Source organism: Pristiophorus japonicus, chromosome 7 (genome assembly GCF_044704955.1).
Source record: "Pristiophorus japonicus isolate sPriJap1 chromosome 7, sPriJap1.hap1, whole genome shotgun sequence".
Taxonomy (NCBI): domain Eukaryota; kingdom Metazoa; phylum Chordata; class Chondrichthyes; family Pristiophoridae; genus Pristiophorus; species Pristiophorus japonicus.
In genome coordinates, this window is record NC_091983.1 from 162,906,565 (window position 1) to 162,925,379 (window position 18,815).

The window sequence follows — 18,815 nt, forward strand, 5'->3', positions numbered from 1 at the left end:
TCATCCATGTGATCTTTAAATGTTTGCCATTGCCTATCCACAGTCAACCCTTTAAGTATCATTTGCCAGTCTGTTCTGGCCAATTCATGTCTCATATCATCGAAGTTATCTTTCCTTAAGTTCAGAATCCTGGTCTCTGAATTAACTGTATCACTCTCTATCTTAATAAACAATTCTAGCATATTTTGGTCACTCTTCCCCAAGGGGTGTCGCACATCAAGATTGCTAATTAGTCCTTTCTCATTACACATCACCCAGTCTAGGATGGCCAGCCCTCTAGTTGGTTCCTCGACATATTGGTCGAGAAAACCATTCCTAATACGTTCCAGCAAACCCTCCTCTACCGTATTGCTACCAGTTTGGTTAGCCCAATCAATATGTAGATTAAGGTCGCCCATGATAACTGCTGTACCTTTATTGCACGCATCCCTAATTTCTTGTTTGATGCTGTCCCCAACCTCACTACTACTGTTTGGTGGTCTGTACACAACTCCCACTCGCATTTTCTGCCCTTTGGTATTCCATAGCTCCACCCATACCGATGCTACATCATCCAAGCTAATTTCCTTCCTTAATATTGCATTAATTTCCTCTTTAACCAGCAATGATACCCCACCTCCTTTTCCTTTCTGTCTATCCTTCCTAAATGTTGAATACCCCTGGATGTTGAGTTCCCAGCCTTGGACACCCTGGAGCCATGTCTCCGTGATGCCAGTTACATCATATCCGTTAACTGCTATCTGCGCAGTTAATTTGTCCACCTTTTGAATACTCCTCGCATTGAGGCACAGAGCTTTCAGGCTTGTCTTTTTAACGCACTTTGACCCTTTAGAATTTTGCTGTAATGTGGCCCTTTTTGATTTTTGCCTTGGGTTTCTCTGCCCTCCACTTTTACTTTTCTTCTTTCTAACTTTTGCTTCTGCCCCCATTCTACTTCCCTCTGTCTCCCTGCATAGGTTCCCATCCCCCTGCCATATTAGTTTAACCCTTCCCCAACAGCACTGGCAAACACTCTCTCTAAGACATTGGTTCCAGTCCTGCCCAGGTGCATACGGTCCGATTTATACTGGTCCCACCTCCCCCAGAACCGGTCCTAAAGTCCCAGGAATTTGAATCCCTCCCTTCTGCACCACTCCTCAAGCCACATATTCATCTGAGCTATCCTGCGATTCCTACTCTGACTAGCACATGGCACTGGTAGCAATCCTGAGATTACTACTTTTGAGGTCCTACTCTTTAATTTAAGTCCTAGCTCCCTAAATTCACCTTGTAGGACCTCATCCCAATTTTTACCTATATCATTGGTATCTATATGCACTACAACAACTGGCTGTTCACCCTCCCCCTCCAAAATGTCCTGCAACCGCTCCGAGACATCCTTGACCCTTGCACCAGGAAGGCAACATACCATCCTGGAGTCTCTATTCCCCTGACAGTAGAAACGTCTTATCGATTCCCCTGACAATAGAATCCCCTATCACTATAGCTTTCCCACTCTTTTTTCTGCCCTCCTGTGCAGCAGAGCCACCCACGGTGCCATGGACTTGGGTGCTGCTGCTCTCCCCTGAGTCATCCCCCCAGCAGTATCCAAAACGATGTATCTGTTTTGGAGGGGGATGACCGCAGGGGACCCCTGCACTACTTTCCTTCCACTGCTCTTCCTGTTGGTCTCCCATTCCCTATCTGTGTAACCTTTACCTGCGGTAAGACCAACTCACTAAACATGCTAGTCACGACATCCTCAGCATCGCGAATGCTCCAAAGTGAATCCACCCGCAGTTCCAGTGCCGCAATGCGGTCTGTCAGGAGCTGCAGCAGGGCATACTTCCCGCACATGTAGTCGTCAGGGACACTGGAAGTGTCCCTGAATTCCCACATAGCACAGGAGGAGCATGACACGTGTCCGAGCTCTCCTGCCATGACTTAACCCCTAACTTAATTTGGCAACGACAATGATAGAAACATAGAAACATAGAAAATAGGTGCAGGAGCAGGCCATTCAGCCCTTCTAGCCTGCACCGCCATTCAATGAGTTCATGGCTGAACATGAAACTTCAGTACCCCCTTCCTGCTTTCTCGCCATAACCCTTGATCCCCCGAGTAGTAAGGACTTCATCTAACTCCCTTTTGAATATATTTAGTGAATTGGCCTCAACTACTTTCTGTGGTAGAGAATTCCACAGGTTCACCACTCTCTGGGTGAAGAAGTTTCTCCTCATCTCGGTCCTAAATGGCTTACCCCTTATCCTCAGACTGTGACCCCTGGTTCTGGACTTCCCCAACATTGGGAACATTCTTTCTGCATCTAACCTGTCTAAACCCGTCAGAATTTTAAACGTTTCTATGAGGTCCCCTCTCATTCTTCTGAACTCCAGTGAATACAAGCCCAATTGATCCAATCTTTCTTGATAGGTCAGTCCCGCCATCCCGGGAATCAGTCTGGTGAACCTTCGCTGCACTCCCTCAATAGCAAGAATGTCCTTCCTCAAGTTAGGAGACCAAAACTGTACACAATACTCCAGGTGTGGCCTCACCAAGGCCCTGTACAACTGTAGCAACACCTCCCTGCCCCTGTATTCAAATCCCCTCGCTATGAAGGCCAACATGCCATTTGCTTTCTTAACCGCCTGCTGTACCTGCATGCCAACCTTCAATGACTGATGTACCATGACACCCAGGTCTCGTTGCACCTTCCCTTTTCCTAATCTGTCACCATTCAGATAATAGTCTGTCTCTCTGTTTTTACCACCAAAGTGGATAACCTCACATTTATCCACATTATACTTCATCTGCCATGCATTTGCCCACTCACCTAACCTATCCAAGTCACTCTGCAGCCTAATAGCATCCTCCTCGCAGCTCACACTGCCACCCAACTTAGTATCATCCGCAAATTTGGAGATACTGCATTTAATCCCCTCGTCTAAATCATTAATGTACAATGTAAACAGCTGGGGCCCCAGCACAGAACCTTGCGGCACTCCACTAGTCACTGCCTGCCATTCTGAAAAGTACCCGTTTACTCCTACTCTTTGCTTCCTGTCTGACAACCAGTTCTCAATCCACGTCAGCACACTACCCCCAATCCCATGTGCTTTAACTTTGCACATTAATCTCTTGTGTGGGACCTTGTCGAAAGCCTTCTGAAAGTCCAAATATACCACATCAACTGGTTCTCCTTTGTCCACTTTACTGGAAACATCCTCAAAAAATTCCAGAAGATTTGTCAAGCATGATTTCCCTTTCACAAATCCATGCTGACTTGGACCTATCATGTCACCATTTTCCAGATGCACTGCTATGACATCCTTAATAATTGATTCCATCATTTTACCCACTACTGAGGTCAGGCTGACCGGTCTATAATTCCCTGTTTTCTCTCTCCCTCCTTTTTTAAAAAGTGGGGTTACATTGGCTACCCTCCACTCCATAGGAACTGATCCAGAGTCAATGGAATGTTGGAAAATGACTGTCAATGCATCCGCTATTTCCAAGGCCACCTCCTTAAGTACTCTAGGATGCAGGCCATCAGGCCCTGGGGATTTATCTGCCTTCAATCCCATCAATTTCCCCAACACAATTTCCCGACTAATAAAGATTTCCCTCAGTTCCTCTTCCTTACTAGACCCTCTGACCCCTTTTATATCCGGAAGGTTGTTTGTATCCTCCTTAGTGAATACCGAACCAAAGTACTTGTTCAATTGATCCGCCATTTCTTTGTTCCCCGTTATGACTTCCCCTGATTCTGACTGCAGGGGACCTATGTTTGTCTTCACCAACCTTTTTCTCTTTACATACCTATAGAAACTTTTGCAATCCGCCTTAATGTTCCCTGCAAGCTTCTTCTCGTACTCCATTTTCCCTGTCCTAATCAAACCCTTTGTCCTCCTCTGCTGAGTTCTAAATTTCTCCCAGTCCCCAGGTTCGCTGCTATTTCTGGCCAATTTGTATGCCACTTCCTTGGCTTTAATACTATCCCTGATTTCCCTAGATAGCCACGGTTGAGCCACCTTCCCCTTTTTATTTTTACGCCAGACAGGAATGTACAATTGTTGTACTTCATCCATGCGGTCTCTAAATGTCTGCCATTGCCCATCCAAAGGTTACCTACTGATAAAGGAAAAGAAAAAGAAAATCTACTCACCAATCACCAGCCAATCACTTACCCCTGGCTGTGACATCACCTTTTGATTTCTTTCTACCTCTTTGTTTACCTTCTGCCCCAGCAGCTGCACCAACTGGCTCCCCGATGCTGCTCCACGGACTCCCGACTGCCGCCCGAACTCCTGGACTCGCGGGCCTTTTATAGGCCTTTCCGACGCTGCTCCCCGGACACCCGCCTCCTCCGACTGCCAGATCCCTGAAAGTAGCAGGCCGGGTGGATAAGCTGGTTAAGAAGGCATGCAGAATACTTGCCTTTATTGGCCGAGGCATAGAATATAAGAGCAGGGAGCTTATGCTTAAATTGTATAATTATTTTGGTTAGGCCACAGCTGGAGTACTGCGTGCAGATCTGGTCGCCGTATTATAGGAAGGACGTGATTGCATTAGAGAGGGTGCAGAGAAGATTTACGAGGATACTGCCTGGCATGGAGAATCTTAGCTATGAGGACAGATTGGATAAGCTGGGTTTGTTCTCATTGGAACAGAGGAGGTTGAGAGGAGATCTCATTGAGGTGTACAAAATTTTGAGGGGCCCGGATACAGTGGATAGCAAGGGCCTATTTCCATTGTGGAGGGATCAATTACGAGGGGGCATAGTTTTAAGGTGGTTGGTGGAAAGTTCAGAGGGGATTTGAGGAGGGGCTTCTTCATGCAGAGGGTTATGGGAGTCTGGAACTCACTGCCTGGTAGGGTGGTGGATACAGAAACCCTTACCACATGGATGGGCATTTAAAGTGCCATAGCCTGCAGGGTTATGGACCTAGAGCTGGCAAGTGGGATTAGACTGGATAACCTCTTGTTGGCTGGCACAGATGCGATGTTAAGTACTGCAGGGAATCGAATACAACCAGGGTGATCTACTGGACTAGTTTCGACCGCCTGGATGGGTCAGAGAGGAATTTTCCCAGATTTTCTTTTCCCCAATTGGCCTGGGTTTTTATCTGGTTTTTGCCTCTCCCAGGAGATCACATGGCTCCGGTTGGGGTGGAGTGTAGAATATTTCAGTGTAAGAGGTGTCGTAGTTGTGTGGGGTGGACTGGTTGGGCTGGGTGTCCTTTACCTTTCTGCCATTGTTCATTGTTCATAGGTCTATATGTAACCTTCAGGGCTGCTGACCAAGGGCCGTGTGGCTCTTTGTCGGCCGGCGCGGACACGATGGGCCAAAATGGCCTCCTTCTGCGCTGTAAATTTCTGTTTCTAAGAAAATCACCTTTATAAAATACAAAATTTACGTATTATTGGAATAACCAGCTGTTACCGTTCTGATATGCCTCAGAATGTACATTCAACTTTTTAATGTATATTTTTATTTTTTTTAGACTTCAGCATATCCTTCAATATCATCAATCAAGGTAGAAGCAGAATCTAATGCACCAGTGGAAGAAACTGTAAGTAAGCATGTGTCACTTATGGGGAATATTTTTATCTTTCCACCACTGGACTTTCCCCTAAATTAGGCTTCATCAATTCAAACATGTCATTATTAACATTGCCAAGTACTTGACTGACCAATGCACAGACTTAATAGCCCAAATATTTAACGAATGCCACACTGATGTATTATTTTTCAAAAAAGATATAATGTTATATTGGTCCCACAAAGTATTATCCTTTATCCAGGTGAGTCTAGCATGCTAACCTAAAAAGATAGCAGAAACTAGCCAACAACACATCTGCAAAAAGCTGACAGTTCAAAACAGCTATACAAATATCCCTACAGCAGGTGAAAATAAGTAGGCCCACTCGAAAGTGAAATGGGTCATCATGTTGCAACTTAAACATACAAATTTACCAAATATTCTATCACTTTTACAGCAGGAATAAAACATTTAAAGTACACAAAAGTGTGGCTTGCAGCTCTGCATGGTAAAGTACAAGATTTATTTTCTAGGAAGTCTGAAGGCTTTTTCCCTTGAAAATATTAATTTATGACACTATTTGATTCATTTTCCAATATTTTGAAGTTTATTTCAAACTAAAAATATTTTTTCCTAAAAGGATTAGATATTTAAATATAAAAATAAATAATCATATAGACTTCAGTACAACCTTAATTGGCCCCGTTCCTTCCATTGCAAAATTAACCCTAAATACACATGTTGGTTTTGTGAACTGAAATCTTTTCTAACATGTACCAACAGTAACACCAAATTCACAAGACAAACTAGCTCACTATCGCATCTGTCCCTCTTTCAGATTCAGTAGCAGCTCAGACTCAGGTGGGGAATTAATAGGTTGAAGTGTGTGCTGCTTTAACTAATTTAAATAAAAGTAAAGATAACGGTATCATTGAATCAGAACTTTAGCCCACAAAACCTTAGGACAGATTTCTAATGAAAGATGATGCTGAAACATTGCATCTTTTAGATAATAGCCTGCTGTGTATTTCAAACATTTTCTGTTCTAAAGCAAAAGGCCAGAAATTGCTATTGATAATAGCAGACAAGTATTCATATAACATTCCTTTGCCGATTATCACCATTGATGACCTCTAACTTATATTGCGCTTTTGACCCTGTCAAAAAGGTCTCTTTTCTTGTACTGTAAATAAAAATCATTATAAATTTTTTTATAAAGTGCACAAAATCATGGTTTGCAGGATCAGTCACAGGACTATTAAATTTTGTGCTCTCAAGTGGGTCTGACTGCCTGCGGTCTGGTAATTGCAAACCATTATGGTTTTATTGATCATTAAAGTCATTCCTCACGTTTTCTCTGTGAATGTTAACCAGTACTGTCTGATCTCTTCCCAGTTACTGCACGGTAACAAAGGAACCGCCACCATTTGTAAACAAACTAACTGCTTTCAAAGTTACAGAACGTAACTATTATGTCTGTAGTGTACTTATGAATGACTCCACGAGGCAATATATGTGGTGATCTTGGTCCTTTATTCGTAGTGAGGCAGCTGCATGGTGGCTCCCCTTTTATACAGCCCCTGCCACCAGAGCAGGAAACCCCAATCTCCACCAGTTGCACCCTCTAGTGGTGCCAGCATGTATATACACCGTGTAAACCTTATTGACAGTACATCAGGTAAACAAGTCTCCATCTTATAGTATGTAACTATACAGTGACTACACAGAGAGTATATTTATAGTCTGCATATATAAATAACAGTAACTGGGTGATAGAACTCACCCACAAATAGGTCAATGGTCTGTATCACCTATCCAAGTAGTATTATATAGTAAAATCTAAAACACCATAATATTCTTTTGATGTAAAACTTATCATGCCAAATAATGTCAGTTAATGGATTTATGTTGCAGAGGACATCTTCCTTATCTCAAAAAAGCAGATGCAACCAACCCTAAAAAAGTAATGCTTCACATAAGACAACTGGGCATGTCCCAGAAGGTTCCCTTGAGCAAATTGAAAGTTTTTAAAAGCCACATTTTGCATCTTATTTGTTATATATAATACTTATGGGAACAAACATTAAATAAGCATGCTTTTAACTGCGTGTCTCAGAATCCATTTCCTCATTTTAAATCTTTTCTGCCTCTATTTGGAAACAATGATAGGAGAAAGTAATTTCTAGGTGGTATTAATAAACTCCAGTCCAGTCTTCCAACAGATCTGGCCACTGGTCACTTCCGATTTCAGTGTAAACAAATGTTTTGTCCTGTGGAAAGTGAGCATGCTGGCATATGGGTTGACTTGACACACTAAAACCTGGGCTATGCAGTTCCACAAAGTTGTCTTGCTTTACCATGACGGAGCACTAAATTAAGCACAGCAAGTTGACAATGTTGGGCTTTTTTCCTCCGAGATAAGGCATCTTCATTTCTAGTGGGAGTTGTGTACAGGCCACCAAACAATAGGAATGAGGTTGGGGATAGCATCAAACAAGAAATTAGGGATGTGTGCAATAAAGGTACAGCAGTTATCATGGGCGACCTTAATCTACATATTGATTAGGCTAACCAAACTGGTAGCAATATGGTGGAGGAGGATTTGCTGGAGCGTATTAGGGATGGTTTTCCAGACCAATATGTCGAGGAACCAACTAGAGGGCTGGCCATCCTAGACTGGGTGATGTGTAATGAAAAAGGACTAATTAGCAATCTTGTTGTGCGACGCCCCTTGGGGAAGAGTGACCATAATATGGTAGAATTCTTTATTAAGATGGAGAGTGACACAGTTAATTCAGAGACTAGGGTCCTGAACTTAAGGAACGGTAACTTCGATGGTATGAGACGTGAATTGGCTAGAATAGACTGGCAAATGATACTTAAAGGGTTGACGGTGGATCGGCAATGGCAAACATTTAAAGATCATATGGATGAACTTCAACAATTGTACATCCCTGTCTGGAGTAAAAATAAAACGGGGCAGGTGGCTCAACCGTGGCTAACAAGGGAAATTAAGGATAGTGTTAAATCCAAGGAGAAGGATAGCGGACTTCCCCATGGTGCAGGACGCCATCGACTACATGCACGTGGCTTTGCTGGCACCGCAAAGGGTAGCACTCACTGAATGTGCAGTTGTTGTGCGTCCATGCTCAGCACGTAAATGCCCATATCCTGGCAGCAGTCACAATGCTTTTTTTCTGCACCAGTCCACTGTTCCTTCAAGTCTTTGAGCCACCAAGACAAACCATAAAGTGGCTTCTGGACAACAAGGGTTATCCCTTAAATAAAACCAGAAAATGTTGAACATACTCAGCGGGGAGAGAGAAACAGAGTTAACGTTTTAGATCGATGACCTTTCACCAGTTCTGACAAAAGGTCATCGATCTGAAACATTAACTCTGTTTCTCTCTCCATAGATGCTGCCTGACCTGTTGAGTATTTCCAGCACATTCTATTTTTATTTCAGATTTCCAGCATCCGCAGTATTTTGCTTTTGTATAAGAGTTATCCCTTGACCACCTGGCCAATCACACGTGGGCAGCATGCTTACAATGAGAGCCATGCTGCCGCACGAAACATCATAGAGTAGACCATTGGCGTCCTTAAAAAACCCTTCCGCTGCCTGGACCACTCTGGAGGAGCATTACTGTATTCACCGGAGCGTGTGTCCTGATTCATCGTGGTCTGCTATATTCTCCACAACCTGGCCATCATGAAGGCACAACCCTTGCCACCAGAGGTATGGCCACCAGCTCAGGAGGAAGGGGAAGGGGAAGAAAGGAGGCAACCTAGACAGCCCCTTTCTGGCCGGGATATCTGGGATCAAATCATCAGCTGCAGTTCAATTGAATGCAACCCCTTCTCCCCAGTCAACAATAGTCCCACACCTTTCTCCTCTATTACTGGCCATTACGGCATCAGCTTGGCCACAATGTTGAAATAAAAGCTACCACAGAGTAAACTTTCCAACCAAACTTTATCCATATATCCATCCAAAATTACATCAAAAATTTAACTAATCACCCTTGTGCATTCCCTTAGTGACCATCTTGCGTGTGGCTTTGCTTATCCTAGTGATCTACACAGTGGCTGCAGCATGGCTAGTGAAGGCTGCTGACTTTCAGTGATGGAGACTCCAGATGGCCTTGCAGGAGACCTCAAGGGCTGGTTGGCTGACAGGCAACAGAAAGGACACTGGCAGAGTAGCAGTGGTGGGAGGACGAATGCTGTCATCCAAAGAGAGGGCAGCAGGGTCGGCCTCCACAGATCCATTGCCACTCCCCAGGGGCAGCGTCTCAGCAATCCTGCTGGAGTATAGACTGCTGGACTGCTGTAACAACCTTGCAAGCCCTTTTCCACACTGGTAAACCAAGCCATGGTGGCAGCAGTCTGTGCTTGCATGACTTCAGTCTGAGCTTCCATTGCAGCACTTAGGCATTGGGTGGCTTGTGCTGCAATGGAAGCTGAGACTTTGGCCAGCAGACGTTGCATGATGGTAGGGTCCACAAGTGTGTTAATGGATCTGCCCAACCCTTCCACGCTGGAAAGGATGGGCTCCAAGCTCTGCACAAAGCCCTCTGCAAGGTTTGTGCCGGACTCCTCCAAGCTCCTTGACATTGCACTCAGGCTTTCTGGCAGGCCTACCAATGCGCCAAGCATTTCAATGTGCATATCCATCAGCATTTTTCAGTAGGTCGCCCCATTGAGGTCTTTATCTAAGTCCTCTGCAGCAGAACTCGTGTATGACCTTGCCCTCCAGAAAGCTGGCACCTGAGCTACCCTTTTCCCCGGTCCTGGATGCAGGCCACTTGTGCCTGGTATCTCACAATGCAGATCCCAAGTATTAATTTATCCTCTAAAGTAAGCGGAATGTCAGTATCTGAGCTGGTGACTGGGAGCATGAAATCGAGTGACAGTGTTTCTTCTGCTTCTGGTCTCTCCTCTCCCTCTTGTTCTTCAACCACTGGCTGGACAGGCTACACTTCTTAGGTGTTTGAAATGGGAAAAGTACAAGGGTAGGGTTGTGGTGAGAGGTGGGGAAAAGCAATATCTGCATGCTTACACCATGTGTAGATTGTAAATCAGAAGAGATTGTGGAATGAGGGGGAAGTGAGATGTGAGAAGCAGGATAACGTATGAGGATACCGGCATCTTGAATTCCTTCAGCCCAGTTGTTGGCCAAGGGCTCAGCTATGACCCTGCCAAGAATGGCCAGCACCGTCTTCTCCAAAGGGGTGAGTTGATGCAGGTGAGCCTGTCACCCGCCAGTTAAGCACTTCTGCCTGCTGTTATGAGCCATCTTTTTCTGCAAGAAAAAGGGAAGTGTATCAATGACTGTGTTATACTGTGTTTAGGTAATATGCTGTCATGGTTGAATAGCTAACAGTGATCTTCAAGCTGTGAGATGTGGATATGAGTCTTGCAGCAGTGGTAAGTCTGTGCAAGTGAAGTCAAGCTATGAATGTGAGGTATGAGTTGTGTTTGGTAGAGATTGTTGGTAGGTGAGTGATGTGGGTGTGGTGCATTGAGCAGTGTGTGAGGGTAGTGGTGTAGATGGTGGGATATGGCATTTGAAGATGAATTCACTGACCTTGACCATGTGTGAGAGATCATTAAACCTCTTCTTGTACTGAGTCCAGGTCCTCGGGACGACACTGCTGGCATTGACCACATTGGCTATCTGCTCCCCCTGCACTCAACTGTTGCCTCGAGGGTCTCCTGGCTCCCTGTGGGAAGAGGACCTCTCTCCTGGAGTTGACCTCCTGGACCAACGCCTCCAGTGCTCCATCGGAGCATCTCAGAGCCCTTTCGCTGGCCTGTTGAGTCATTACTCAATCTTGTTTTTCTAAAAGCAGCCTCCACAAACACCCCACCATCTGTTGCAGACAGAAGGCACCTCTTTAAGAGATGCAGACTGCCTTTAAGATATTGAGGCTAGCTTTAATTGGAGCTAGCCTTGCATGTACTTGGGCCCCCTGCTGAGCGTTCAGCCACTCAGCAGCATGTTCAGCACACGACAATCATGCAAAGTAACAGGCAGCACGAATTTTACGTGCTACCTGCAGCCCTCCGAACGGGTGCGGTTTGCTATTACATTGCGATCGCTGCGCCCATTTTTGGGGGCTACTGAATTTCTTCTTTACTTTTGACAGCGAACCAAAACAAGAAACACAAAAGTACTTTCATAGACTAGATATTTGAGATGCTTTTAACCAAATGTACCAAAATAACCCTTCCTATTTAGCTCCTGTTTAGTTACAAGTATTGAGAGTGGTTAAGGTACCTTGTATTAGGGAAGGGGAATTCCACTCAACCATAGTTATTTACATATTATACCTTTTGAAAGTTTAAAAAAACAATGACAGTGCATTTGTCTTCAAATATCCTGTGCCACTGAGTAATGGTAGTGAGATCTGATGTACAATTGCTCGTGGCAAGTTCACAATTTCAGCTTCATTGTTGAAAGAGGCATGGGTCAGAAGATAGGCCATCTCCCACAAAGATGGGCCTCTTTCTTGCATAGTTCATAGCAGTCGATTCAAGTACAGCATTGGCACAGACATGAGAGAGACCACTCAGCACTCTGCTCACTTAGCCTGGCTTGGGGAGAACCTAAAAAAGAAAAGGACTAAACCTTGTGGGAGGGGGTGAGAGAAGAACTTTATTTAAACAAATAAGGAAAATTGAAGAGAAGAATTTAAAAAAATATTCTATATTGAATTCAGAAGTGCATCCTATTTCCAGGCTATTTGATATTGTGCTGATTTTTATATTACTGACACTTTCAATATGACAGTGTTTCCTCACATTGATCATTTAATGTACAGCTGTCATGTAACTCGTCTTTGCAAGATATTAATAGCAATGAAAAATCCCACTCAGACTTTCCAAAATGTATAAGTTTGTGATTGGGAATTAACCTTTTGAGTACTGAACGCTTTTGTAGCTTTCACTGCATTTTTTTAAAATCATGCAGCAACTGCAAAAACAATTATACTTACAAATAGTAGAATTGGATAAATCTATAGAATCACAGAACTTAGTGCATGACATTCTCTGAAAAAGCTAAATAAAGATGATTTTTTAAAAATGTTGCTAAGATAGTCTTCAAAGGGTTAACTGCTTATATTTTGATCAAAGCTGTTTGATCAGTAACAGTGGAAAATGACGACATCTGTTCTAACACATTGCAACAGTTTTTTCTCCACAGTGTTTTTTAATTTGAAAGTATGGTTTGTCATTTAAAATATCTGTGGCATTATGTAAAAACATTTAGTAGTAAAATGCAGGTTGGTTTTAGGCTTAGAGTTCTGGTGTTAAAATTCTTAGAACATGTGCAGGTGAAGCTACAATCATTATTTAATAAGATCATTAATACAACAGCAGCTGTTGTAAACTAATCTTAGTAGTGTGGAATGTTTTCACCATCTCTTGAATCCCACAGTCCTTTTATCTCACAGCTCCTGCTACGTTCCCACCACCTCTGATCCCATCAACAAAACCCTTAGACAGCCTCAAGTCTTACCATACTGCAGCTTTGGTTTCAGCTGCCCTGCTGCAGGAGGAAGTAAGTCTTAGGGGTTTCTCTCTGTGGCATAGTTGTGATAAAACTGTGGCGGTCTTATCTCTCCCTTAGGTCGTAGCTCTTTATGACTACACAGCGCATCGATCAGATGAGCTAACCATCCAGCGTTATGACATTATCCAAGTGCTGTACAAAGATAATGCGAACTGGTGGTTTGGTCGCCTAGCCAATGGAAAGCAGGGCTATTTTCCAGCAAATTATGTGGCTAATGAAAGTAAGTTGGCTTTCACCCTTCCTCCTTTATTAATATGTCTGTAACAGATAACATGATTTTTTTTTCCTACTCACTTTTAAAAAGAGGAACTTCATTATCATGTAAATATGTACCATTTTAACAGGAATACATGAAGAAATACAGCCACATCAACAGGACAACAACCCTGCCATAGCATATGAAGATGGAGAGGCAGAAATGAAATCCCCGACCCCAACGAAGGTAGAAACAGTTGTTGAAATACAACGATTTAGAAATAAATATTCTTATAGAAATACAAAGGAAAAATACTGCAGATTCTGAAGATGTGAAATAAAAACAGAAAATGCTGGAAATACTCAGCAGGTTAGGCAGCATCTGTGGAAAGAGAAACAGAGTTAATGTTTCAGGCCGACGATCTTTCATCAGAACTGGAAAATGTTAGAGTGTAACAGGTTTTAAGCAAGTAGAGGCAGGGAAAGGGGTGAGGGGAGGAAAGTACAAAGGAAGCTCTGTGATAGGGTGGAAGGAAGGAGAGATTGGTAAAAGGGGGTGGTAATGAGACAAGTAGAGAAACAAAAGATGGGTCTAGGTGAGGTGTGAATGGCAATAGCAGAATCATTACCAACAGCTGCTGGCCGAAAAAATCGGAACAGTGGTTATGATCTGGAATTGTTTAACTCAATGTTGAGTCCGGAAGGCTGTAAATGCCTGATCGAAGAATGAGGTGCTGTGGACAAACACTTCAAGATCCCTTTGTTCATCTACAATTCTAAGCGGCCTACTGTTTAATGTGTATTCCCTTTCCTTATTAGCCCTCCCCATGTGCATTACCTCACACTTTTCTGGATTAAATTCTATTTGCCACTGCTCTGCCCACCTGAGCAGTAGATTGATATCCTCCTGCAGTCTACGACTTTCCTCTTCATTATTAACCACACAGCCAATTTTAGTGTCATCTGCAAACCTTTTAATCAATCACCAATATTCAAACCTAGATCATTGATGTATACTTCAAAAAACAAGGGACCTAGTACTGAGCCCTGCGGAACCCCACTAGAAACATCCTTCCAGTCACAAAAGCATCCATCACCATTACCCTTTGCTTCCTACCTCTAAGCCAATTTTGGATCCAACTTGCCACTTTGCCCTGAATTCCATGGGCTTTTACCTTTGTGACCAGTCTGCCATGTGGAACCTTATCAAAAGCATTGCTAAAGTCCAAATACATTACATCGTACGCACTACCCTCATCGACCCTCCTGGTTACCTCCTCGAAAAATTCAATCAGGTGAGTCAAACACGATCTTCCCTTAACAAATCCATGCTGACTGCCTCTGATTAATCCTTGCCTTTCTAAATGTAGATTTATCCTGTCCTTCAGGATTTTTCCAGTAATTTTCTCACCACTAAGATTAGGCTGACAGTTCTCTAATTACTCGGCCTATACCTTTCTCCCTTCTTAAATAAGGATACCACATTTCCAGTCCTCCGGCATCCAAAGGGGACTGGAAAATGATGGTCAAAGCCTCTGCTATTTCCTCTCTTGCTTCGCTCAACAGCCTGGGATACATTTTATCCAGGCCTGAGGACTTGTCCTCTTTCAAAGCTGCTAAACCCCCCAATACCTCCTCTCTCACTATGTCTTTTTCATCCAGAATTTCACACTCCTCCTTGATAGCAGTATCTACATTGCCCCTTTCCTTTGTGAAAACAGATGCAAAGTATTCATTAAGAAGCATACCCACATCTTCCTACTCCACACACAGATTACCCTCATGGTCTCTAATAGGCCCTACCCTTTTTTTAGTTATCCTCTTGCTCTTAATATATTTATAGAACATCTTTGGGTTTTCCTTGATTTTACTTGCCAAGAATGTTTCATGCTCTCTCTTAGCATTCCTAATATCCTTTTTAATTTCACCTCTGAACTTCCTGTGTTCCTCCAGAGATTCTACAGTATTTAGCCGTCGATATATGACACAAGCGTCCCTTTTTTTCTTTATCCTGCCTTGTAAGTCCCGAGACATCCAGGGGGCTCTAGAAATGTTATTCCCACTCTTTTTCTTTAAGGGCACATGTTTGGCCTGAGCCATCCGGATCTCTTCCTTGAATGCCTCCCACTGTACCGACACTGATTTACCTACAAGTAACTGCTCAAGTCCACTGTGGCTAAATCACTTCTCAACTTAGCAAATTTAGCTTTTCCCCAATTTGGGACTTTACTCCTGGTCTATCCTTATCCTTATCCATAACTACCTTGAATCTGACTGAATTATGCCAGTTCATTGGATATATTCAAGAGGGAATTAGTAATGGCCTTTATGGCTAAGGGGATCAAGGGGTATGGAGAGAAAGCAGGAAAGGGGTACTGAGGGAATGATCAGCCATGATCTTATCGAATGGTGATGCAGGCTCGAAGGGCCGAATGGCCTATTCCTGCACCTCTTTTCTATGTCTATGTTTCTATGGTCATTGACACCCAAGTGCTCTCCCACTAATACCTCTTCCACCTGCCCAGCTTCATTCCCCAAAACTAAATCCAGAACCGCCCCTTCCCGTGTTGGACTTGTTACATACTGACTAAAAAGTTTTCTTGAATGCATTTCATGAATTCTGCACCCTCTATACCCTTCACACTATATTTGTCCCAATCAGTATTAGGATAGTTGAAATCCCTTACCATTACTGCCCAATGGTTTTTGGACCACAGAAATTTGCCTATATATTTGCTCTTCTATCTCCCTCCCACTGTTTGGGGGTCTATAATACATGCCCAGCAGTGTGATCGCCCCTGTTTTATTTTTCAGTTTGACCCATACGGGCCTCATTTATCATCCCTCCTCACAGCTGTAATAGTTTCTTTAATCAATACTGCGACCCCCCCCTTTTTTACCCCCCTCTCTGTCCTGTCTAAAAATCCTGTAACCAGGAATATTGAGCTGCCATACCTGCCCCTCTTTCAGCCATGTCTCTGTAATGTCTATAATGTCATACTCCCCAACAGCACTAGCAAAACTCCCCGCAAGGGTATTAGTTCTGGCGCTGTTGAGGTGCAACCTGTCCGGTTTGTACAGGTCCCATCTGCCCCAGAAGCAGTCCCAATGCCTCAGGAATTTAAAGCCCTCCCTCCTGCACCACTCTCCAGCCACGCATTCATCCTCTCTATCCTTCTATTCTTATACTCATTAGCACGTGGCACCGGTAGTAACCCGGAGATTACTACCTTTGAGGTCCAACCCTTTAATTTTTCTCCTAGCTCCCTAAATTCTGCCTGCAGGACCTCATCCCTCTTTCTACCTATGTCATTGGTCCCGATATGGACCACAACCTCTAGCTGTTCATCCTCACCTCCCAGAATGCCCTCTGTGACATCCTTGACACTGGCACCAGAGAGGCACCATACCATCCTGGAGTCACATCTACGGCCACAGAAACGCCTCTCTAGTCCCCTAACTATTGAATCCCCTACCACTATAGCTCTTTTATTCTTTGTCCCTCCCCCCTGTGCAGGTGAGCCACCCGTGGTGCCTTGGACTTGGCTCTGGCTGCACTCCCCAGAGGCACCATCGCCCTCACCGGTGCTCAAAAGAGAATATCGGTTGGAAAGCGAGATGGACTCCTGCACTACCTGCCTAGCATTATAGCAGATATTGGTCGACAGCCTATCCCCAGAAGTGGAGATAGAGAAGTCGAGGAAGGGAAAAATCAGAAATGAACCATGTGAAGGCTTGGGAGGGCTGGAAATTGGAAGCAAAGTTGATTACATTTTCCAGTCTGGGCAAGAGCAGGAAATGGCACTGATACAGTCAGCAATATACTGGAAGAAAAGGTGAGGGAAGGGTTCAGAGTAGGACTAGAAAAAGAATGTTCCACCTATCCCACAAAAAGGCAGGCATAGCTAGGGTTCCCATAGCAACACCTGCCTTTGCTGCATATCCCTGAATACTTTTGGTTAACAGAAATCTATCAATCTCAGATTTAAAATCAAGAATTGCCCTAGCATCAACTGCCGTATGCGGAAGAGACTTCCAATCTTCGACCACCCGATGGGCTAGATTTTCGCTGACTTTGCGACCGGGTTTTCGCCGTGATGTGACCCTCCGCGGCACAAACCCAGTCGGTGGGATCCTCGGGCACCTTTTTGCGGCGGCGCTTCTACGTACCGCCGGGGAGAGGTGCACCGGCAAAAAACAACGTGCAACGCAGCAGATTGCGTTACAGTCATACTTTTGGCACTCTCCGCCACACCTAGAATACCAACAGGTCAAACCTGTCGGTGCAGCTCTGACAGCAGCAGTAAGTATGAAGACCTGCAAAACGGGTAAATTAAAGTTTTTGTTTTTTAATTCTTTTTCAGCGATTTAGTAGGTAAAGGTTTTGTGACTGTTTTTTGCAAATTCTTTTCCCCACCTCCCAAGGCCTCTCTCGCAGTGCTACCGGCCTCGGACTAAAATTGCCAAAATTCGTGGTTTACGCCACGAACCCTCAAGCAACGCCGTCTTTACCGAGGCATAAAGGGCAAAATTTAGGCCTTAAAACGGTAGCGCAGCAAAAACGGTAATTTTGGTGTAAAACTACTATTTTCGCCGACAACTACAAATCTAGCCCTTTGCATGTAGAAGTGTTTGCTAACTTCACTCCTGAAAGGTCTGGCTCTAACTGTTGGGCTTTGTCTCCTACTCCTAGATTCCCTAACCAGGGGAAATAGTTTCTCTCTATCTACCCTATAAGTTCCCCTTAATATCTTGAAAACTTCGATCAAATCACCCTTAAATTTTCTAGATTCCAGGGAATACAACCCTAGTTTGTGTAACCTCTCCTCGTAATTTAACCCTTGGAGTCCGGGTAACATTATAGTATTACCCATTCTTTAGAGTGTTGCTTCAAATATCCTACACTGTCTAGAATTCTTTATGCTGGAATTAGTGCGGAAACACTTTGGGGTGCAAATTCGGTTGGAGGCTAATTAGGGCGCGAATGGTAAATTTTGCGCCAGATACATCAAATCGCACGGGGTAGCCTGGAGGAGGAATTCATAGAATGAATATGGGATTGTTCCTTAGAACAGTATGTTACAGAACCTATAAGGGAGCAAGCTATCTTAGATCTGGTCCTGTGTAATGAGACAGGAATAATAAACGATCTCCTCGTAAAAGATCCTCTCTGAATGAGTGATCACAGTATGGTTGAATTGGTAATACAGATTGAGGGTGAGGAAGTAGTGTCTCAAATGAGTGTACTATGCTTAAATAAAGGGGACTACAGTGGGATGAGGGCAGAGTTGGCTAAAGTAGACTGGAAACACAGACTAAACAGTGGCACAATTGAGGAACAGTGAAGGACTTTTAAGGAGCTCTTTCATAGTGCTCAACCAAAATATATTCCAGTGAAAAAGAAGGGCGGTAAGAGAAGGGATAACCAACCGTGGATAACCAAGGAAATAAAGGAGAGTATCAAATTAAAAACCAATGCGTATAACATGGCCAAGGTTAGTGGGGAAACTAGAAAATTG

At 43.8% G+C, this 18,815-nt stretch overlaps 1 protein-coding gene across 3 annotated transcripts in view; it reads left to right on the forward strand.

Annotated features, from left to right (window-relative positions):
• The window catches only part of ahi1 (Abelson helper integration site 1), a 378,816-nt gene that overhangs the window by 344,615 nt on the left and 15,386 nt on the right, over positions 1-18,815 (forward strand). For all 3 annotated transcript variants that reach the window (XM_070885487.1, XM_070885489.1, XM_070885490.1), the window contains 3 exons: positions 5,484-5,552; positions 13,159-13,321; positions 13,446-13,543. In XM_070885487.1, coding sequence (XP_070741588.1) covers positions 5,484-5,552; positions 13,159-13,321; positions 13,446-13,543 — 330 coding nt within the window. The remainder of the gene's footprint in view (positions 1-5,483; positions 5,553-13,158; positions 13,322-13,445; positions 13,544-18,815) is intronic.